General features: G+C 60.8%; 1 protein-coding gene across 4 annotated transcripts in view; it reads left to right on the forward strand.

The window, feature by feature from the left end:
- RXRA (retinoid X receptor alpha) overlaps window positions 1-22,771 on the forward strand; it is a 115,826-nt gene that overhangs the window by 64,184 nt on the left and 28,871 nt on the right. For 3 of the 4 annotated variants that reach the window (XM_030818141.1, XM_030818142.1, XM_030818143.1), the window contains exons 2-4: window positions 12,863-13,113; window positions 19,368-19,518; window positions 20,158-20,337. In XM_030818141.1, the coding sequence (XP_030674001.1) occupies window positions 12,863-13,113; window positions 19,368-19,518; window positions 20,158-20,337 (582 nt within the window). Of the gene's footprint in view, window positions 1-12,862; window positions 13,114-17,624; window positions 18,721-19,367; window positions 19,519-20,157; window positions 20,338-22,771 lie in introns of those variants that run through there. The other variant, XM_030818144.1, reaches the window with a different exon arrangement.

The raw sequence follows: 22,771 nt of genomic DNA on the forward strand, positions 1-22,771 counted from the left end.
TGAGGCCTTGGGTCAGAGCCTTGATGAGGATGGGGGTGGCCGTCCTGGGGGCAGCAGGCCGGAGCCTGCGCTTGCCTGGATTCCCCAGCAGGATTTTTCTCTCAGCCTCCTGGGTCGGCATCTCCTTGGTGCAGGGTAGAGTCCACTCCCCTCTCCCTGGGCTTAAGGGAAGGGGAGGGGGAGTCTGACCCACAGTGGGTAGGGGCCCGGGCGCCCCTAGACGTGGCCAAGTTCAGACCTAGCCCAGGCCAGGCTAAAGCCAGCTCAGCACACCCTCCTCTCCATTGCCGTCCCCTCCACTGGTCACTTGGCAGGAGGTCCACTCTGTCGCTGCCAGAAGGTCCCAGGGCTCCCCATTACACTCCCAAAGTCCAAAGCCCCCAGCCTGGGACAGTGGGTGGGGGACCAGGCCCTACACAGCAGGCACAGCAGCCAGGACGGAGGTTTCTGAGGCTTGGCCTGTGGGGCCTGTGGCGCCTGTGGCGCCTGTGGCCACGGGGTGGTTTTTCTCACTCAGAGTGGTGATGAGCCTGACCCAGGCCCTCAGCAAGTTTCTGCGGGGCAGGAGGGACGTGCTGAGGCTGAGCTTGGAAGAGGCAACCCTGGGTGTAGTTGAGCCTCTGGGATGGTGTGGGTGAACTCCGCCACAGCCCTGGCCCCGGGAGTGGCAGAGGCAGGGAGGGCGCTCATGTCGGGTTGTGATGGGGGAAGTCCTGCTCAGTGGGCTGGCATCCCGTTCTCGGTCTGTCTCATGGGTGAGGCCCTGTCCCCATCTGCAGATGCCCCACCGGTCAGGCCCCTGCACATGACAGGCACCCGGCTCAGGTGCGTGGGTGGTGAACCTCTACTGTGGGGAGGGTGCTGCGTGCTAGGGTGGGCCTGGGCTTATGGCGCAGGTGCGGGGGGGGTTCTTGGAAAGCCGGCACCAGCTGGAGAGGGTCCCCACTGCCAGCCTTGGGTGCCGAGCAGGTGCTCTGTCCTTCAGGGACTCCCTGCCTGGACTCTATCCACTGCGTGGCCCCGGTGGCTGTGCCCTGCCTATTCTAAGCACCCGTGTCCCCATCTGCAAATGGTGCTGCTCAGCGGGCCGTGGGAAGACCGGGGACGTCCCCCAGAGAGGCTGGCCCCACGCCAGGCCCCAGGACCTGCCCAGGGGAGCATCCTCTGCCCTGATCATTCGAGTCCCCGACTGAAGCATCGTGTCGGCCTCTGGTGTGGAGCTGGACATGCTCCACCACAGGTGGGACCTGAGGATCTGCAGGGGTGTTCCTGAGCCAGGTGGCCGTGCACATGAAGGTGGAGAGAAGAGCCGCCCTGAGGGTGGAAAGCCCAGCTGTTCCACGACAGAGCTGCTGGCAGCGGTGGCAGGGCCTCTGAGCCACCAAGAGCAACATGGCTCAAAATGAAACAAGAATCATTTCTTTTCCTGTTGAAGGGAAACTACCCCCAGGAGCCCACAGAGTGGGGGCCCCCTCGCCGCACAGGCGGGCTGTGGGGCAGGCGGGGTTTCTCCAGGAATTCCCCTGCTTCCCACTCACCCTCCTCGAAGGTCTGGCCCTGTGGTGGTGCTAGACACAGTTCAGGGGTACGGCCTGGAAGGGAGGCTGCAGTGCCCAGGAGCCCCTGCCTGGCCCTGGAGAGGTGAGCGTCCTGCCGAGTCCCCGGGCTGGTGCCCATCCTCCAAGGTGGGCGTCATTGCTGGAACTCTCAGGGCTCATGGGCGTCTGCTGTGTCCGGCCACCCTGGTGGTTGAGGGGTGGACAAGGGGTGGACAAGGGGTGGACCGAGGCTTCAGAAAGCCAGGGCTCCAGGTGTTGGCCCAGCAGCTCTTGTTCCGGGCTTGGAAGCGTCTCGCCTCCTTGAGCCCTGGTTCCTCCCCTGCAGGACGGGGGCAGGAGGAGCGGCTCCCCCTTGTCCCCACACTTCTGTGAGCTCATGGAATGAAATGTTGGCCTGGCATGCACCTGCAGTAGGTGTTTGAGCTGTGGTAGCTGCGGCCTACAGCAGCTCTTCCACCACATGATGGAGTCTGTGTGTTTGCAGGGGGCCGTGACAGTCACCTGGCTTGGTGCAGTGCGCAGGGCAGGCCCTGGTGTCAGAGCCTCCATTTTGCAGAGGGGGAAGGTGGGAAGGACGTCACGTGCAGGCGATTGGGGCTCCCGGCTTCCTGGTGGCCCCATGCCTTTGGTCATGCCCTTTCCGTGACTCTGCTTCTTTCCATGGGGACTCTGCCAGGACTGGGGCTTGACTCCTGCCCTCCCTCCCTCCTAGCCTCTGCCCCAGGCAGCAGTTGGGTGGTCTGCTCACCATGCCCCGGGGGGGAATGGCCGAACAGGGGCACAGGTCACCTTGCTGAGTGTCTCCGGCCTTGTGGCTGGAAAGCAGCTCTCAGGACTCTCTGGGGCCCCTTGGCATCTTTCTAGGTGGGTGGCCCTGAGCCCACCTCCTCCCTGTACCCCCATGGCAGGAGCTCCTTTTTGGGAACCAGTGGAGCGAGCGTGGCTGGACAGGCCTGGCCCCGGAGCTGGGCGATTTCCATCACGGCACTCCTCTGGCTTCCTCCTTGGCACTGGCTGGGCCAAGCCCTCCTGACTTCTGGGTCCCTGGGATGGGTGGGTGACTCCGTCCATGAGGCTACCTGAATTCTTGCTTACCCCAGCCATCTTTAGGCTGGGGGGATGTGGGTGCTTCCTGGTAAAATCAGATGCCCTGTAGTTCTCCTAAAAGGGCCAGCATCAGATTTGGGGTCCCTGGTCCTGGCCCCTGGGTTCAGGACTTCATTCTGGCCGTGTAGGCTGCACCTTGGGGATGGGCGTCCCTTGAGGTTTGTGCCAGTCGTAGGGGTGGAGGAGTAGCAGCTGCACTGGGAACCCGTCCCTGGGCAGGCACTCCGGGATGGGGCTCTGAGTCCCACAGCCACTGGCCAGTCATTGCCAGACCCTCAGCCCTCTAGGGACAGACCCTGCCTGCTGGTCCCTGTTAGGGGCCAGTTCTGCAGGTGGTCACTTGGCTTCTCCTTAAAAAAAAAAAAAAGCCCATCCTGCCCTGGGAAACCCTGGAATCATGGGGAAGCGGGAAATGACAGTAGGGAATTGGCATTTCCTGAGCCAGCGTCTGGGGCATCGGACCAAGTGCAGTGTGAGCCGGGCAGGGAGGGGTGCAGCCGACTCTGCCGTCAGCCTAAAGCCATGAGCGACCTGGGCGCTCTTCTCCCTGTAGCACTGGGGCACACACAGGGTGGTGAAGGGGGCATGACACAATCAGGAGGCTGGGTCACAGAGGACCAGGGGTCTGGCAAGACTTTGGCCTGTACCTCCCAGCTGCCTGGCCGAGGTGTGCCCCCGCCGTCCCCATCTGCCTCTAAGCTGTGAAGAATTTGGGAGTGGATGCTGCTCTGCGGCTGTTTCCTCTTCTGAACCATGGTGGTTCAGGCAGCCTGGTCCCAGGTTAAGTGTGCCCCTTAGTGCCTGGGGCATCCCTGGACAGTGGCCACCATGGGCATCTGGCAGCCCCACCAGCCTGGTGGGTGATCACAGCAATGGCTGCAAGACTTGGGGAAGGTGGCGCGTGCATATCTGGTTGAATATAGCTGGGCCTGGTGTGAGGCCTGTGGCCGCAACTCCCATGGTGGGCTTCTTGGGGGAGTAGGCATGGCAGGGTGGGGTTCCTGCAAAGACCCTAGCCCTCATGCCCCAGTTAATGGGTATCTTCACCTCTCAGCTCTCTCTGGAATGCTTCCTGGATGCAGTTGCTGACTGCTCATGGGGAGCCCCCTCCTGACCACCCTCTTCCTCCTGTGTGTGCTTCCCACTTCCCTCACTGTGGCTGGGCTGCAGCTGTACCTGCCACCACTGGATCTAACCCCAGCGCCCCTGGGCTGTATGAGTGGGCTGTGCAAGGGTGGCCATCAGCCTTGGCACCACTTCCTGTTCTTCCTTCTGCCCCTGGACAGTCCTCAACTTGCTCAGTATGGCCAAGAGGACCTAAAACACCATCCCCTTGCTGTTTGTGACAAAACTTGTCAACCTGTCTGGGCTTCAACCTGCCATCTGCACAGTGGAGCAGGGCAAGGGTTTGCTCAGCTAGTAGTGATGGTGATGATGATGTAATGATGGTGTTGATGATGTTGGTGATGGTGATGGTGATGGTGGTGGTGATGTTGATGTTGGTGGTGGTAGTCATGGCAGTGATGATGGTGATGCTGGTTGTGATGATGGTGATGTTAATGTTGATGGTGATCATGGTGTTGATGGTAGTGGTGATGGTGGTGATGTATATGGTGGTGGTGACGGTGGTGATATTAATGTTGGTGATGGTGGTGATGGTGTTGATGTTGATGGTGGTGATTATGGTGATCCTAGTGGTGATGATGGTGGTGGCAGTGATGATGGTGGTGATGATGGTGATCGTAGTGATGGTGGTGATGGTGATGATGGTGATCGTAGTGATGGTGGTGATGGTAATGGTAGTGATGTTGATGACAGTGATATTGATGGTGTTGATGTTGATGCTGGTGATGATGGTGTTGTTAATGTTGGTGATGATGGTAGTGGTGATGATAGTGATGGTAGTGATGATGGTGATGTAGTGTGGTGATGGTAGTGATGATGGTGTGATGATGGTGATGATGGTGATGGTGATCGTAGTGATGGTGTGATGGTAATGGTAGTGATGTTGACAGTGATGTTGATGGTGTTGACTTGATGCTGGTGATAATGGTGTTGTTAATGTTGGTGATGATGGTAGTGGTGATGATAGTGATGGTAGTGATGATGGTGATGCTAGTGTTGGTGATGGTAGTGATGATGGTGGTGATGATGGTGATAATGGTGATGATGGTGGTATGGTGATCGTAGTGATGGTGGTGATGGTAATGGTAGTGATGTTGATGACAGTGATGTTGATGGTGTTGACGTTGATGCTGGTGATAATGGTGTTGTTAATGTTGGTGATGGTAGTGATGGTAGTGATGATGGTGATGGTGATGTTAGTGTTGGTGATGGTAGTGATGATGGTGGTGATGATGGTGGTGATGGTGATCGTAGTGATGGTGGTGATGGTAATGGTAGTGTTGTTGATGACAGTGATGTTGATGGTGTTGATGTTGATGCTGGTGATGATGGTGTTGTTAATGTTGGTGATGATGGTAGTGGTGATGGTAGTGATGGTAGTGATGATGGTGGTGATGATGGTGATGATGGTGATGTTAATGATGATGGTGATGGTAGTCGTAGTGATAGTGGTGGTGGTGGTAATGGTGGTGATGATGACAGTGATGTTGATGGTGATGATGATGATGGTGTTGATGTTGATCCTGGTGATGATGGTGATGTTAAAGTTGATGATGGTAGTGATGGTGGTGATGATGGTGGTGATGATGCTGATGATGGTGATGTTAATGATGGTGATGGTGATCATAGTGATGGTGGTGGTGAAACGGTGGTGATGATGATGGTGATGTTAATGATGGTGATGGTGATCATAGTGATGGTGGTGGTGATAACGGTGGTGATGATGATGGTGATGTTGATGGCAGTGACCGTGCAGAAGTGTCATTGCACACTCGCTGGATGCCTTCACAGACATTGCTTTAAGCTGAGTTTTATAATCAAGAGTGGTTTTCCTGCTGAGGCCCTTTGGGCCTTGATGGAGCCTGTCTCCATGAGGGGCCACTGCCTGTGCCCTGGGAGTTTGAGGTCAGTCAAGACTGAAGGGTGTTAGGTTGGTGTCTCCTGACTGAGGCTTGGAGAAGGTCAAGGTGTGTGGGTCACTCTTCCTCATTCTCATGCCCTGGTAGCTCGTGGAGGTCTCTGGGGGAGGGCCCGCACAGGGTCTTATAGGTCTGGGTTGCAGATCTGCCCCTGCCTTTGGATCCATCTCTGCTGAGGACTGAGCTGCCTGGCCAGCTGCACTTGCATGCTACACGCCTCAGGGGCCAGAGGCCTCAGGCAGCACTCCTGGGCCCCTCATCTTGACATCACTCCCCCTCACTACCCTGCGTCTCCCAGTCTCCCCTTGTACCAGCCCCTGATCTTGCACTGGGGAAACTGGACAGGGTCCCCACCATGGTGGCCTCTTGGGCTGGGAGGGCAGAAGGGTGGGAGGCAATGTCAAGGGGCTCCATGGAGCTCAAGGAGGGAGAGGCCAGTGTTTGGCTCTTCCTGGGTGAGGGGATAGGGAGTCAAGATCCTGCTTTCTCTGCATTTGTGCAGGGGTTGGTGATCATAAAGGTGGGTTTGGCGTTCAGAGTCCTTGAGGGTCTCTTGGTCACGTGGAACCTGGGGGACCAATCTCACAGAGGCAGAGGCCGGACAGGAGTCCAGAGCCTGACCGACCTGGCCTGGCTGGGCTCTGTCCTGAGGCTGGGATGCCGTGGGCTCTCAGGGAAGCATCCGTCCCCTCTCAGTCCTGGCAGAAGCCTGTCTGTGCTGGCTCTGCAACCTTGGTCACTCCCAACTCCCACATGTCCACGGGGCTGGCAGGACTGTGGCGTTGTGTCTGGTGCAGACCCAGATCTCTGTCCCTCCCTTGGCGGTGTCCCGCCTGGCCTCACCGTGGCTTCCTGTGTCCACCGCTGCTTCCTTCTCACCCCTTCCCTCCTGGTGCACTGGCCGGCCATGGGGGGCTGATCATGGAAGGGCCCGTCTCACTGGGCCCTTGGGGCATCTCTGTGTGTGTCACGGCAGGTTGGGTAGCGCAGGGCTAGGGAGCAGGCCGGTCAGGGGTCTGTGTGGGGCCGGCAGTCCTTAGGGCCACTTCCTGGGGGTCTTGTGAGCAGGTGCGGGCCGCAGTGAAGGAGATGGACACCTTGGTGTGCAGGCCCTATCCCCCTTTCTCCTCCAGAGTCTGGGTGGTTCTGGAGAACCCCTGGCTCAGAGCAGGGGCCTGAGTGTCCAGGTCCCCGCAGGTGGGTGACTTCATAGGCCTGGCCGAGGTGGGGGGCTGGACCTCCCCGTGGGGCCCCTTGGCAGTGCCTTCAGGGAGCTCCCCCATCAGACCCTGCTTTGGGGCCCGCAGGCTCCTGTGGAGGCAGGCCTGGGTCTCTCCTGACTATTCAGGAGGGCCAATCTGGCCTGTCCTCAGATGGGGCTGAGATTTGGGGCCCGGGTGTTGGTTGGGGAAAGGGCAGGGTAACCTCAGAAGAGCTGAAATTCCAGCCTGGGCCACCTGAGCTGTAAGCTGACACCTGGCCTGGAGGCCGCTAGCGGGCCACGCTCCTAGGGCTGGAGGTGACAGGCCCGAGTCTTTGCCTGCCCCTGCGGGGAGGCGGGAAACAGACGCACAGCAGGTACGGAGAGCCCACCCTGCCGAGGGCCCATAGGGCCCATCTTCAACAACCTCTGCTGTTGGCATGCCCATTTTACAGAAGGGGAAACTGAGGCTCATCTAGGTTAAGGGGTTGCTTAGGGTCTCTCCATCAGGGAGTGGTGGGTCTTGTGGGCCCGAGGGTGAGCAGAAGCCCATTCTCACCATGGCCGGCACCTCCTATGTTGGGCACGGCTGCCCGCCCCACCCTGGTTCCTCAGGGCCCCTCACCCTCTGGGGCTCGCGGACACTTCCTTCCTCTTCCTCCTACACTAACCACCTTCAGCTTCCCCCAAACCTTGACGCGCCGTGGTCCCTGCCACGTCCTCATCCCAGTCCCCGCCCGTGCTGCCCTTCTCCCTCCACTGGGCGGCCAGGGGAAGCAGTACTTCCGGAGGTGGGGGCTGGAGGTGGGCGATCCAGGAAGCTCTGAGGGCCCGCTAGCTGCTTGCAATGGGGTTTCAGTTCCAGGGGGGTCCCCAGGCAGGTGGCACAGGGTTGCACGGACGTTGCAGGAACCGGGAGCAGGCAGGCTCAGGACCAGCTCTCATCTGGGTGCTGGTTGACCCAGTGGGCTTCCTCACCGCAGGCCGAGCTCCTCCCCCCTCCTGGGCACTCTGCCCTTCCTCTGCACCGTCCTGGATTCCCCACCATGGAGCCCACGGGACCCCACCCCACGCTCCCCCATTTGGAACGCCGTCCTTCCCTCCGCTGGGCTTCCTGGGGCCCCAGATTGGATGGTCCGGGTGTCCTCTGTTGTTCATCTAGACAGGTGACCTGATCCCTCGGCCCCAGCCTGTGGCCTGCTCAGACCCTGCCGCGATTGGCCCTGCAGATTCCAAAGGGATGTGGGGACTTTGAGTTCCCCTCTCCAAGAACCGGGGGTTCCCTGGCTGCCCAGGAGGGGGCTGGAGTCCTGAGGGCTCACCCCCGCCCCAACCACAGTCAGACTGGCATTTCCTGCCACCACCTCTGCCTCCCCCGCCTGCCAGGCAGAGGCCGGAAGGGAGTTGGTGGGGGTTCCCCAGGCTTCTTGCTCTGGGGTCCGGGCAGCAGAAGCATCCTGGCGCTGCTGAGTGTTCTGGAGGGAACTGTGCAGCTCAGGAACTTTGGTCAACAGGGTGTCCTTTCCCTCTTCCAGCAGACCCTCTGGGATGTGAGTGTCCCTGGGGTCCTGAGTGGTGCCTGCATACACCTGTGGTGGGAATTCACCGTCTTGGGGAGCAGCCTGTGCCATCACTGGGCAGCAGTCAGGACAAGATCATTCCTTAGTTCAATGTTACTAAACCTGCCGCTTAGCCCCCGACACTCAGGATCTGCCATTTGGGGGCCCAGGGAGCTGCTCTGTGCATGCCCTGGGTGCTGGGCATTCCGGGGCATTCATCTCTGGTACAAGGCTTTTGCTCCCGGCCTCCAGGTATCTGCACTTTAGAGTCAGTTTTGTGCCAAGGGAGCAATCACTCCACCACTTTTTCTGTGCAGTCTTCCTGGATAGAAATCTAGTAGCTGTGTGAGGTGCCTTGGCCCGTGTAGGGCTGCTGGGCACTGCCCCTGCCGCGATCAGGGCCTGCTTTCTGCTCTTCCATTTAGCCCTGGAGGTCCCTGAGGGCTTCCTGAGCTCCTCCTCGCCTGGGGTTCGAAGTCACACTGATTGCCTGTGGTCCCTAAGTGGGCACAGTGGGTGTAAGGGGTGTGAGGCTCTGGGATTGTGGGGCCCTGTGCGGCTCAGGTTCTGAGGTTCCCAGATCCTGCCATTCAGTTTTGCCACTCAGGCCCCTCTGCCGCTCCCTTGTGTGGGGAGGGCTGTGTGTCTGCTGGCTCCTGGGTTGGGTCTGTCTGTGTCTGAGGCTGTCCCTGTGGTTTGGGGGTGAGCCTGGAGGGCCACAGAAGCCAGTGGAGACCAGCTGGTAACAAGTGCTCCTGCAAGTCCAAAGTAGGATTTTTTTTTTTTTTGAGACAGAGTTTCGCTTTCGTTGCCTAGGCTGGAGTGCGTGATGGCACGATCTCTGCTCACTGCAACCTCCGCCTCCCAGGTTCAAGCGATTATCCTGTCTCAGCCTCCCAAGTAGCTGTAATTACAGGCGTGCACCACCATGCCCAGCTAATTTTTGTGTTTTTAGTAGAGACGGGGTTTTGCCATGTTGACCAGGCTGGTCTTGAACTCCTGACCTCAGGTGATCCATCCATCTCAGCCTCCCAAAGTGGTGGGATTACAGGTGTGAGCCACCCCGCCAGGCCCCAAAGTAGGATGTTTTAAGAATAATGCCTATGGGAGCCACCACTTATCAGGGGTGGGGACAGATAAATGGCCTGGAAGAGACAGAGCCCGCATGCACGTGGACAGGGCCCTTTGCTGTGAGTAGAGGATGTCGAGGCATTTTTTTGCCTCTTCTTTTTTAGTATTCTCTTCCTGGCCAAAAAGCATCTCTCTCCAGAGGATTCTAGAAAACACACCCAGCCTATTGTCACCCAGGCTCTGGGAAGGTGTCTGCTGTGGACGGAGTCTGTGTAAACAGGAAGGGCTGGGAGCAGGGCCCAGGGGCAGCTGGCTTAAATAATTCAGCTCCTGAGGTGGCCTGGAAGGCTGTCCCAGAAACCTTTCAGTCCCCTCCTCTAACTCAGAGTCCCCCTGACTCCCCAGTCTTCCCAGATTACATCTGGAGCAGGGGGTGGGTGGAGAAGCTGAAAGAATCCAGGAGTGACTTCTCCCATGGCCTTAAAATTCCCATCTTCTTCCCAGAGGTCAGGAAGAAAGGTGGGCAGCCTTCCCAGGGGTGCCTGGGGCCTCAGGTCAGGCCACTCCAAGGCCCAGCTTCTGAACGCAGTGCTGAGGTTTGGGCTCCCTGCATGGCCTGGCCTCCTCCCAGGTGCTCCCAGGGCTGCCTGGTGGAGATGCCTGCAAAGCTTATTTGTGCACAGTTGCGCTTTCTTGTCCTTTCTGCCTTGAAGTCAGCACAGTGCTTCCCTGGATTGATCTGGAGAAGGAGGGCCCAGCCCTGGTCCAGGCTCAGCCTGTGTGGATTTGGGACTGAGCAGAACTTGTTGCTGAGTAGGCGTGCCTGTCTGCGTTTCACAGATGAGGAAACTGAGGCTTGGTAAAGGGAGAAGCTGACTCAGGTTTCCTCCAGCAGGGGTCAGCTGAAGGTGGGTGAGGTGGGGCTGTGATGAGGCAGCCGTGTGGCATTCCCAGGGTCCCCGCAGTGCCCTGGTGGGCATGGTTGCCTGGCCTAGGGGCAGCTGCAGGTTTCTGGGAGTGTGCCTTTGGGGCAGTTCTCATCACACACCTTCTCTATGCCTCAGTTTCCCTGTCTGTCACAGGCTGGTGGTGGTAGCTTCTCTAAGAGTTGCAGGAATCAGTGACATCAGGTTATGCAGATATTTCATAGACTCATGTGAGCAGCCTGATTTTGTGTTTGTCTGTCTTGGACACACTCTTTTTTGCCTGCTTTCTCTTGTCAGCCCCTAGCTGTTCTCTCCCTGGCCTTCTGCACCTGGGGATTCTGGATGTGGAGACCTCTGGGCTGCATGTGTTTGACATCTACATGTGGGTCCTGCCTGTCTTCCTCCCAGGAGTTTAATGACTAATAGGGCTGGTTTGCAGTACCCGTCTTAGCCAGTAGGTGCCACCAACATCTGGTTCTGGAATTCCTTAGTTCAATAAAATGGCTTATTCCCAATATTGTGAATGATGAAGGTTTCCAGTGGGTCAGACAAGGCTCGTTTGCTGGTGGGGTCTGTACCCCGACTGCGATGGGGCACTAGTGGCAGCCAGGCCCCTGCAGTGCTGGCTGAATCTGGGCAGTGCTGGCTGAATCAGGGCAGTGCTGGCGTCCAGGCTTCCTTTCTGCACCTTCCTGCCTGGGAGGGGAAGCGAGAGGGGGATATGTGGAGCAGGCCTGAGGCTGCTGGACAGGAATGGGCAAATGCTCCTGAGCAGAGGTGGGCACAGGGTGGCAGAGCCTCTGTGTTTCTGCTGCCTCTGAGCTGGCCTTGGACAGCTGCTGGGGGCAGCAGAGCTGTGTGAGATAAGAAGAGTGCTGGCTTTGGACGGGGTCAGGACTGGTGGTGGCATCCTAAAGCTCATACCATGTCTCCCTGAGACACAGGGTGCACAGGAGGCAGATGCCCATGAGAGGCCTGGCCCAGGGCTTCCTCCCACTCTAGCCTGGCACCCAGCGAGTGAGCCGTGCCCTGGACACGGCTGCCCTGAGGTTCGGGGAGGTGAACTCTTCCCAGGGCTGTGGAGGGGTGCAGCCAGGGGTGTCCCCTGACCTGGGGCATGTGGGCTCAGTCACAGCCACTCTGTGTGTTCATGGTCCTGCTCGACTCCCCAGAAGTGCCTGTGATTGCCACAGGTCAAGGCACGGAGGGCCTGAGAGCCCATTCTGCAGATGGGAAGGCTGAGGCCTGGAGAGGGAGAGTGGCTTGCCCCCTGTGCCCAGCCTGTTGGGGGCAGGGTGGGGGCAGGCAGGCAGTGCCTCCAGCTCCCGGCACGCGCTGCCGTCTGTGCTGCCTTGGGTGGGCTCCGACATTTCCCAGTGGTCTGCTCCGGCCCATGGGGCAGTGGATTCGCCACCTGGGAGCCTCCCTTCCGCCGTGCCAGCCTCCAGGGTGCGGGGCGGGGGGCGCCTCCTGAAGCGTGGTTGGGGCTTTGAAATCTCTGATTTCGAAGGCGGGAGTGTGGGAGGTCCCAGCCTATCCTGTGGCCTCTGTGGGCTGCCCTCTTGCTCCTGGCACACACCCAGGCCTGGCACAAAGCCACCCAGCAGTGTCCAGCCCACTGCCCACACGGGAAGTGCCCCATTCTACCCCTCTGGTCCCCTCAAACAGACCTCAGAGCATGGAGCCAGGGGCCTGAGCGTCCGGTGCCCGGGCGACCACTGCTGTGGCACCTGAGCAGGTCCAGGCAGTGTGGCCTGCTGGTTAGAGCCACAGACATGGCAATGGGTCAGCAGGTGCTGCCAGTCCTGGCTTGGCCACAGGCAGCTCTGAGTACTCAGGGCCTGGCTTCCCGCATCTGTAAAATGGGAGAATCACAGTGCTGCAGACCCCCCAAATCCACGAATTCACCCACGCTCAGAACTGACCAGGTCCTGGTACATGGCAGGTGCTCGGAGACACCAGCCTTTATGCCTTTCATGATTATTCCCAGACCTTCACCTTGAGTCCCTGTGGAGATGGGCAGAGGGGCTGACTAGTCCCGGCCACCAGCCACTCCTCCGACTGCTTTCCCAGGTGGACGGGCCTGGAGTGCTGAGGGTTGGAGCTACCCAGGCGGGCATCCTGGGGCTCACTCACAGCGGGTTCTTCCTGCGTCTGCCGCAGGCCCAGCCTCAAGCCGGGGTCAGGCGCAGAACAGTGCCTTGGAGGGGAGCTCCGGGCACACCTGGCCCCTAGTAAGTGTGAATTTGCGTCAGAGAGCTGTTGAGACCCACGGGGCCACCTTGAGGGTGCCGGGGTCTTCCCGAGGGTGCGTCTGTAGCTGGGGGGAGCAGGCATTTGGTGGGGCCCGGCGTCACCTGCGCTGACCACTCTCCTGCGGCTTCTTGTCTTGCAGATTTCTCCACCCAGGTGAACTCCTCCCTCACCTCCCCGACGGGGCGAGGCTCCATGGCTGCCCCCTCGCTGCACCCGTCCCTGGGGCCTGGCATCGGCTCCCCGGGGCAGCTGCACTCTCCCATCAGCACCCTGAGCTCCCCCATCAACGGCATGGGCCCGCCTTTCTCGGTCATCAGCTCCCCCATGGGCCCCCACTCCATGTCGGTGCCCACCACGCCCACCCTGGGCTTCAGCACTGGCAGCCCCCAGGTGAGTGCGGGGCTGGGGCAAGGGGAGGGGTGGGCCTGGGGGTGGGGCCTGGGGTGGGGCTGTGGCTTCAACTGCAGGACAACCGCCTCATCGTGAGGCCTCTGGGAGGTAGGTGCTGTGGTCTCCCCGCTTGACGCAGAGTATGCAGAGCCTCGGGGGCAGCATGCCGCGGGAGTTTGAGCCCAGATCGGGCTGACTGCTGAGCCTGGGCCCCTGGATCATCAGCTGAGGTGCCTTGCAGCTGGTTATCTGCCCACGTGGCCCCTTCCTGTGCTGGAGGGCTCGGGACTCCCTGTTCCCATGACTGGGGGGCTCAGCAGAGAGAGGCTGTGGTCTCCCTCAGGCCTAAGCCTGCTTCCCCAAAAGCCTGTGGCCACACAGCCTGGGTCATCGCCTGAAGTCTCTGCTCACACCCAGGCCAAAGGGTCCCCAGGGAAGGCGTGTTCGGGTTCAGGGCACCCGCGTCCCCTCTCAGGGATGCCGGCCCTGGGACCTGTGGTGGCCGGGTGTGGCAGCGGTGCTCTGTGGTCTCGGCTCCCCCATGGCTCTGTGGGCGCCTGGCCGTCTGTGGGGTATGGGGACCTTTTCCACTGTTGAGGTTTGCTCAATCGCTTCTCCAGCTCAGCCTGGCCCTTTGGGCTGTTTCTGGATCAGGAAGGGCTGGTGCCTGGCAGAGCCTGGCACAGTCCAGGTCTTGTCATGGGGAACTTGGGGACCTGGTCCATGCTCCCCTTCTTCCTTGGAGAAGACACCCCGAGTGTGTCCCGTGGAGCTGTCCCCAGCCCTGGGGTGTCCGGTCTGTGAGGGTGGAGGGCGAGGCTGGGCCTCCTCCCCTGGCTCCCGGTGGTTGCTTGCAGATTTCCACCTGGCCGGCCGGAACCTCCCGGACTCTCACTAGGCCCTCCCTCTGCAGGGGCTCCCCAGGTGAGCAAGGGTGCTCCTTCTGCTCTGAATTTCTGTGTTTGGATTTCGCCCTTTGTCCCTAGTAGCTGAAGGCTCCATGGCAGAGTTTTGGTGCCATCTCAGGACAGCCCACCAGGGTGGGACTTGCCCTAGCAGCTCCTCTGCCCACACACAGCTGACAGTGCCAGATGTGTCCTGTGGACTCCCAAGCCCCCTGCTGCTCTGCCTCAGTTTACCTAGGGCAGGCAGTAGGCCCAAGGGATTGCACGTGAGGGGGCCAGGAGGCAGCAGGTGGACACCTAGTCCCAAGCCCCCATGCCATCTCCTGGGTAGCCCAGGACTGCTCCTGACCTAGGACTGGGCTGTGGCTGGGGTATGGAGCTGGCCTACTGCCCATCCACCTGGGCCTGTTTAGAGCTGGCCTTGACCTCCCGAGCTCCTTTTCCCTGGAGAATCTTGCTGGCTTTCTGGGCCAACCCCATCAAAGCCCCTCTGCTCTGGGGGATGTGTGCAGAAGAACTGGGGCCTCTGCTCCGTGTCCCCCTCATATCACCTGGCCTTCCAAAAGCAGGCAGCAGGCCCAAGGTGTTGGCACGAGGGAGGCCTGGTCGTGTTATTTTTAGCACACCAGCCCTGCCCCTGCTTTTGCTGGTGGCATGGTGCCCTGTGGCGAGAGGGTGATGAAGACTCGGCTTCCGCCTGTCCCTTGGCTCACTGGCTGGCACCTGCTGGGTCCCAGGGCCCCAGGATGCCCCTTGCTGGATCCTCCCAGGTCTGCCGCCTGCCCTGGACACCCAGGGGTCTAGTGCACAGTAGGTTACCCCCTGCGGGTGGCAGTGGTGCTCCCAGAATCCTCAGGGGTGCCTGGTGTCCTCGGCACTGTTGAGCCCTTCTCGGGGAGGGGATGGGCAGCACTAGGGGAGGAGGCTTTTCGGGGCTGCTTCTGGGCCATTCTCTGTCGCTTCCTGTGCAGCCAGGCTCCTGGCACAAAGTAGGGACTTGTTGAAGCCAAGTTGCTTGGGAGTGAGTGGTGCAGGTCCCCTTGACACTGTCGAGGGCCCTGGGGTGGGTGTGGGTGAGGAGCAGACGAGGGTTGCCCCAGACGTTCCCTGCCTGGCCGCTGTTGGCGTCGGTCTGCCGTTGGGCTGTGGGTCTCACCCGCAGTTAGTTTGCCGTGGTCTGAGGCCCATGCTTGACTTGGCCCTGGTTCCCCAGAACCCATAGCTCCTTCCCTGGGGGTTGAGTCCAGCTTCGAGGCCTCAGCAGTTTGTCTTGGAACCCTGGGGTTCCTCACACTCATGGGAGTGTGAGCAGGGTTTCGGGAGGGATAGGCCCCCACTCCTAGCCCCAAAACCACAACCACAAAGTCAGAGTTGCTGGAGCCAGAGAGATTCTCTGACTTCTGCTGCTGCTGCGGAGGGCCAGGCACTCTGCCAAGTGCTGCCTTCTGCCTGAGCAAGTCCATGGCCGGGAAGGGCCTTCCATGTGGCCGCGTCCAGGCCACTTGACCCCTTCTGGCGGGGGAATAGGAGTCTGGTGGACTTGGGTAGACCCAGGCCAGACCGCAGCTGCCTGGCCCCTGAGCTGTCCCAAATCTCTTCCCTGGTCTGGAGGCTGTACCTCCAGAGCAGGCCCGGGGTACATTCCCCACAGTGTCCCAGAGCCTTCCTGGCTGCAGCGGCTCACCTGGGCATGTTGCAGGTATTGATGGAGTGAGTTGGCGCCAGCTTCCACACAGAGCACTTCGGAGTGCCCGGCGTGGAGCTGGACTTGGTGTCAAGGCCTCTGAGCTCCAGCAAAGCCTCCTGGCGGGAGGGCCTGCCCAGGGCCTGTGGGGCTGTGATGTGTGCACAGGGAGTGTGGACGCGAGGCTGAGCGGGCTTCATGGAGTCGGAAGCAGGGCAGCACTGGCACCTACCCGCCAGGGACTGAGGTCGGAGGGGAGTGTGCAGAGGAGCTGGTTTGCTCCTGCCTTGATGGACAGATGAGGCCCAGCAAGGCCCAGGGGCCCGCTCCTGGCGCAGAGTGGGCCTTTCCCAAGTCGGGGCTGGTGGAGAGACCCTTCAGGGGCTCAGGAAGGAAGGGTGTGGTGAGTGTGAGGAGAGAGCCAAGAGAGGGGCAAGAGACCTGGGTGGGGCATCGAGGCGGCGGGAACTGAAATAAGTGCCAAGGATCTGAAAGGGGAAATGGGATGGCCCCCACCCTGGCCACGCATGGAGTCCTGAGGCTCCAGCAAAGCAACAATGGCAGCCTGGCTCTCCTGGGAGCTGGAGCAGGGAGTGTGGGAGGAGTGTGGAGCCCACTGGGGGAGGGACAGAGCAAGGCAGACTCCGGGGGCGGCCCTGTACTGTGCTCCGGGGGCTGTGAGCCAACCTGAGGCCCAGCAGCCTGGGGCTGGAAGGGCAGAAGAATGCCCTCCTGGCCTCTCTGTCCTGGCACAGCCTCGCTTCTACAGTCTGGACCGTCCTCCAGGTGAGTCCAGAGAAGCAAGGTGGGTGGCCCCAGGGCCTGCAGCCAGGATGGGCACCTCAGCCTGAGCTCCACTCTTCTCAGATGTGCAGAGGCTCACCGGGCCCTGGGCTCAATGGGCTAACCAGAGCCTCTGATCTCACTGAGGTCTGGGGGAGCCAGGGATGCACCCTGAGTTCAGCACAGTAGCTGGCTTGGCCCTAACACTGAGAGGGAGGGTGACCGTCTGCCATTCCGTCCTGCCTGGAGTCCCTTTCCTGGCTAGGGCTGCTCTGGTGTTCCCTCAGTTTACCCAGGGTAGGTGCTAGGCCCAAGGGACTGCACATCAGGGGCTGGGAGGCAGCAGGTGGATCCCTACCCACCCGAGGTGGTTTGGGACAGCCTAGAAAGAAGAAGTGTGTGAGTTCCTTTCCTTTGTGCTTCCGAGCATCCTGGACCTGCAGAGTCATGGCCTGTGCTCCCCCAGCCTCTGGCCCAAGGGCCTCCTGCTCACACGCCTCGGTGCCTCCCCAGTGCTAGGGCATAAAGCGAGGGTGCCCGACACTTCCTGCTTGTGGATGCCTTTGCTGCATCTGCTGTGACCTGATCCCCGCCCTGGCTGTACCTACTTCTTTCCTTTCTTCAAACAAGCCTTTTGCTTCCCCACCTCTCAACACTGGCTTGGGGGCCCCTCTGCCTGGGACACCCCTTTCTTCCTCCCAGGCCCTGGCCCATCTCCTCCAGGAGGCTTGAGTGCTCACTGCAGCCGCCGGCCTCCCTGTAAGACAGTGAGTTATCTGCGAGCTCTTCTCTGAGCCCTGGCACGTGGAGCGACTCAGTTACACTCACATCAGCTCTCAGAGGCACTGGCTGGGCGCGGTGGCTCAACGCCTGTAATCCCAGCACTTTGGGAGGCCGAGGCGGGAGGATTGCTTGAGCCTAGGAGTTGGAGACAAGCCTGGGCAACATAGTTGAGACCGTGCCACTACAAAAAAAAAAAAAAATAGCTGAGTGCAGTGGCATGCACTTGTAATCCCAGCTACTCAGGAGGCTGAAGCAGGAGGATCAATTGGGCCTGGAAGTTTGAGGCTGCAGTGACTATGATTGTGCCACTGTACTCCAGCCTGGGCAACAGAGTGAGACCCTGTTTTGGGAAAAAAAAAAAAAAAGAAAAGAAAAGAAGTAGGCACTGACATGACATTGTTCCAGTTTTGCAGATGAGGAAACTCAGGCTCACAGTGATTAAATAATTTTCTGAGTGTCACATGAGAACGTAGGAGGCAGGCAAAATCCAGAGCCAGGGATCTGCCTCTGAGGCCTCCACTGCCTCCAAGCGAGACAGCGACTAGACCAGTGAGCCCTGGAGGGCTGGGCAGGGCCTTGTCCCCTGGTGCCTCCCGGAGCCCAGCACAGGGCAGGGCCAGCTGGGCACTTAGTTTGGACGAGCTCTGTCCCTCCAGGGGCTTCACTTTCGCCTTCTGCAGTGTGGGGGATCATGTGTGACCTTGGCCAGCCCCTGACCTCCCTGAGCCACAGCCTCTGCATCTGGAACCCCCAGGGTTTCCCATGCAGGGAGTGTCAAGTGTGGGTACAAAACCCAGGCACTGCGCCCCTCAGCAGACATCTGGGGCTTTCTCTTGCCCCTTCAGTTCCCTCCCTTCTCTGAGAAGCGCACCTGGTGCCTGTGGACATGAACACTGGGCATTTGGCGAGTCACACAGTGGCCACCCGGTTCTCCAGTGGGAGCTTCACGGCACCCCCACTGTGCTGAGTTGTCACGGGGGGACCTCCTGGCCTCTTGCAGCCCATCTGAGTCCTGCAGGGACCAAGCATCCTCGTAAAGCCTCATAGCCCACCTGGGCAGACCAAGCAAGAACCTAGAAGCCAGAACAAGCTGGGGCTGGAAGACTCATTCCAGGCACCGAGGCCCCTGTGAAAGGAGGCTTTGCGGTGGTTTCTGCTTTGCTTGCATTGAGCCTCAAACTCTTCCTGTCCCGTGAGAAGGGGGGATGGGATTTGGAGGCCTGAGGAAGGAAGGAGGGGAGCTTCCTGCGCACAAGCGGCAGTAGGGGTTTGCAGAAGTGGAGGCTGGGGGCTGCCTGGCCAAGCGCTTACCGCCCTGCGCAGCCGGGCTGGCTGGCAGGATGCAGCGGGAAGTGCCTGTGGGTCCTCTGCGCTGACTGCAGAGCTGGGTGGAGGCAGCGGAACCAAAACTGCTGTGTCACTGCACGCTGCAGCTGTTGCCAGGGTGACCGGGTGAGTTTCCCACGCTTGCCCGGGCGGCAGCATGCGGGCCGGCGGGTGGGGCGGAGGGGTGTGCGGAGAGGCCAGTGGTGTCACGCTACCCGATGCCCGGGGGTGTCCACTCCCCTCTCCTGTGTCACGTGACCAGGGCCCTTGCCCTGCGGTGTTGTGGGGTATATGTGTGGTTCTGGGGGGGTCCCCAGCCCTCCTCCGTCCTGGGGACTGGGCCTTGGCATCCTCGTCTGTGGGTTGGGAGCCCCCCGAGTGCCTGCCTCATGGAGTGTCTGGGGGCACCCAGCAGGGCTGGGCACTGCCAGGGGCTCAGTAATGAGAGGCAGCTCTCATTTAGATGGGCAGTGGGCAGGGGGTGCAAGCAGGGACCGCCCATGTGTTGGGGGGGTGCCGAGGGTCCTTTTCCACAGAGGCCTGGGATCTGCTGTGGGCGAGTCCTGAGGTTGCCACAGCCTCTGCTGGCCTTGCTGAGCGAGCACAGTGGCCCCGCTGCTCTGGAGCGGCGGGTGGGGGGCATGGCCCTCTCTAGCCTCGGTGTCTGTGTGTGAAGTTGGGGGTACAGCTGCACCATCCTTGCTGCAGGGCTGTGGGGGACATAGGGACAAACCTGGTGTGCACCCCGCTGACTGCTGTGGTTGCCCCCCCAGCTCAGCTCACCCATGAACCCCGTCAGCAGCAGCGAGGACATCAAGCCCCCCCTGGGCCTCAATGGCGTCCTCAAGGTCCCCGCCCACCCCTCAGGAAACATGGCTTCCTTTACCAAGCACATCTGTGCCATCTGCGGGGACCGCTCCTCAGGTACTGTTGCCGTGGGGGCCAGGGGCCGGTGGGACAGGTTGTCAGGCCACTGCAGGGTCTGGAGGTCTCCCCAAATCACCCTCCTGTGGGCCAAGCAGGACCCAAGGCCAGGGTGCAGGGGGGCAGGTGCCTGGGCCATGGCCCACTCCCAGGTCTCCACGAGGCCACTCCAGGGTTCTCACGTCTGTGGGACAGTGAGTGTTGGGTGGGGTGGGGCACAGGGCAGCCTGAGGCTTCCGGAGAGGAGGTGGCTGCTGATGGCAAGGTCAGCATGGGGGCAGCCAGTGCTGCGCCTCTTCCCTTGGCTGGGTCCGGGCAAGGGGCCTGTGTTGTGCCACTGACCCCCAACAGCCTGAGAGGGAAGAATGGGCTGCACAGTGCAGACACAGAGCAGGTGACTTGCCTGGGGTCCTGGTCCCTGGTGGGCTGGGATTTGTCCCTGCGCCACTCCCAAGCTGTCCTCGGAGGAGCAGAGAGAGCGAGGCTGGGGCCCAGTCTGAGCCCAGGCAGGGGTCTGGAGACCAGCAGGTCCCTTCCTGAGGCCTGGCCCGCCAGCTGGCAGTGGCGGCGTCGGATGCAGGGTGGGCTCCCTGCCGGTGCAGTGGCTGCTCCCCAGCCCTGCTCTGCCCTGTCCCGCAGGCAAGCACTACGGCGTGTACAGCTGCGAGGGGTGCAAGGGCTTCTTCAAGCGGACGGTGCGCAAGGACCTGACCTACACCTGCCGCGACAACAAGGACTGCCTGATTGACAAGCGGCAGCGGAACCGGTGCCAGTACTGCCGCTACCAGAAGTGCCTGGCCATGGGCATGAAGCGGGAAGGTAGGCCACGGCGTCAGGTGGGGGCGCGGGCAGGTGTTGGACAAACAGTGGGGCCCGGCCTTGTGCGTGGACGCCCAAGATGGACAACAGGGAGTGAGTGGCCCAGACAGAAGCATGGCAAGGCCAAGGCAGGAGTGGGGGCGGGGTCCGGAGCGTGGGTGCCCATGGGTCCTGGGCAGCATGTTCTGGCTGGCGTTGGCTGTCTGGCGAGGGGATGGTCCAGGAGACCCTCAGGTGGCGCAGCTTAGGTTGGAGAAGTGGAGCGGGGGCATCTTCTGAGCTGTTGGATACCAGGGGTGGTCCCGGGCCAGCTTCCTCCCAAGGCCAACTCTGCTGCACCCCTGCAGGGCCGCCGGATGGCCCCCAGGCTCTTGGAGCAGTTCCTCCTTTCCTTGCATTTTTGTGCCCTTCTTATTAACAAATCTGTGTTGGGCAGTTTGTAGGGAAGGTCCCTCCCCCGATGTCACCAAAATTGTCAAGTCATCCAGCCAGACCTGGGTTGGAATCCCGGGCCCCACAGGCACTGTGACTTCCCAGTCCTGGCTGGCCGTGGTCCTCAGTTTCCCCATCTGTCACATCCCCTTTCCCTCTCAGGTTTGGCGATTCCTGGCCTCCGAGTGGGTCCCTGGGTCATGGTTTGCACACATGTTTGGGGGTGTGCCTCAATTCCTCCCATCGGGTCCCGTGCCCTGGGCCTTGTAGGGGTGGGAGGTGCTGTCTGGGGTGAAGATCTGCTGGTCTGTCCCCATCCCCCCAGCTCTGCAGGACACCCTTCCTCTGTCCTCTGCCGTGCTGCTCCTGAGGCCCCACACCTGTGTGGCTGGTGTGTCTTACTTCCTCCCCACCAGTCCCTGGTGGGGTCCCCAAGCAGGACCCAAGCAACTGTCTCACCGTCAGGGATGTCCTGAGTGGTGGCCTTGGTGCTGCAGTTTCATTTCATCATCTCTCTTGTGTGTGTCTTCTCAGCCTTAATGGTCCTGTTGAGAAATCAGAGCCTCTGCCAGGCTCCGTGCTCCTGGAGGGTGTCCTCCTTGGGCCACGAGGCTGAGTGTGGCGTACGGGCTGGTGTTGGGTCCTTGTGCCCGCATAGCAGAGCTGCCTTCCAGAGCTGGTGTGGCCATGCCCAGTGTTGCCAGTCAGGCCTTTCTGATGGGGATGCATGTTTCACGGAGTGCTGGCGTTTGCTCAGGCCCATCCTTTGCTGTGCAGGTTGGGAAACTGAGGCCAGAGGGTTCAAGCCTTGCTCAGGGTCACATGCTGGGCTCTGGCTCCCATCCAGACCTTGTTGCTTTCACCAGAGGGCAGAGGAGCATGTGCCCAGCCCAGAGAGGTGTGTGCCCAGCCTGGAGAGGTGTGGACCCAGCCTGGAGAGGTGTGTGCCCAGCCTGGAGAGGTGTGTGCCCAGCCCAGAGAGGTGTGTGCCCAGCCTGGAGAGGTGTGGGCCCAGTCCGGTTCTTCTGGGTGCCTGGTGTGGGCAGGGAGGCTTGCTGTGGTGGCAGGTGCAGCTTTGTCCCTGGAAGATGGAAACTGGGACAGGGGCAGGCATGGTAGGCAGTGGCTGGGGCCCCTGTGCCCAGGTGTGGAGACTGGCCTGTTCTGGGGTGGAGGCCCGAGGCGTGGCCGGAGCCGGGGGGGATGGCCTCGTGTGCAGCCTGAGCCTGGCAGTCTCCGTGAGGATGCCACAGCACAGAGAGCTTGGTTTAGCCGAGACCACTCTCAGATGCTGGGGGCTTCAGGAAGACCCCTGCGAGCTTGGGGGCGGATGGGAGCGCTGTGCATGGCTGATGCCCAGCCTGGGCCTACAGCAGTGAGCTCGCTGTCCTTTGAAAGTGATCATCAGATAACCAGGGGGGCCCCAGGGTGCAGCCAGTGCAGGCTTAGGGGAAGCTCAGGCACTGTGGGAGCCCAGAGGAGGCACCTGACCCTGCCTTGGGCACCCGGTGAGACGCAGGCAGGCAGGAGGGCTGTTGACGCCTGAGGAATGAAAAGGTGTCGGCACCACACGCCTGGCTGCAGGGAGCAGTGTCCGTGAAGTCTGAGGCTGTCATCACACCTGGCCCTCAGAAGTCGGTGATGGCCTGAGCCCCGTCCTGGACCCTCCAGGCTGCACTGACTCCTTCCTAAGGCCCTGCAGCCCAGTGATCCATGTGCCTGCGATCATCAGACTCCAGCTGCCTGGGCCCCCCAAAGCCTGGGGACGACACCCCATCCCATCCCAGTGGAACCGTGCAGTGTTGGGGCTGGGGGGACCTGGAGTCACCTGGTCAGACCCCTCCCCTGGTGCCCATCGGTGACTGGGTCCTATTAGGAGCAGCCCATGTGGGGGACCACCCTGGACACCCCCTTCCTGATCCCCACGCATGGTCTCACTCGCCCCATACCTGTGAGACAGAGAAATGGGGTGCAGAGAGGCGAGCCGTGGGGAGGTCTAAGG

Source organism: Nomascus leucogenys, chromosome 8, assembly GCF_006542625.1.
Source record: "Nomascus leucogenys isolate Asia chromosome 8, Asia_NLE_v1, whole genome shotgun sequence".
NCBI classification, from domain to species: Eukaryota; Metazoa; Chordata; class Mammalia; order Primates; family Hylobatidae; genus Nomascus; species Nomascus leucogenys.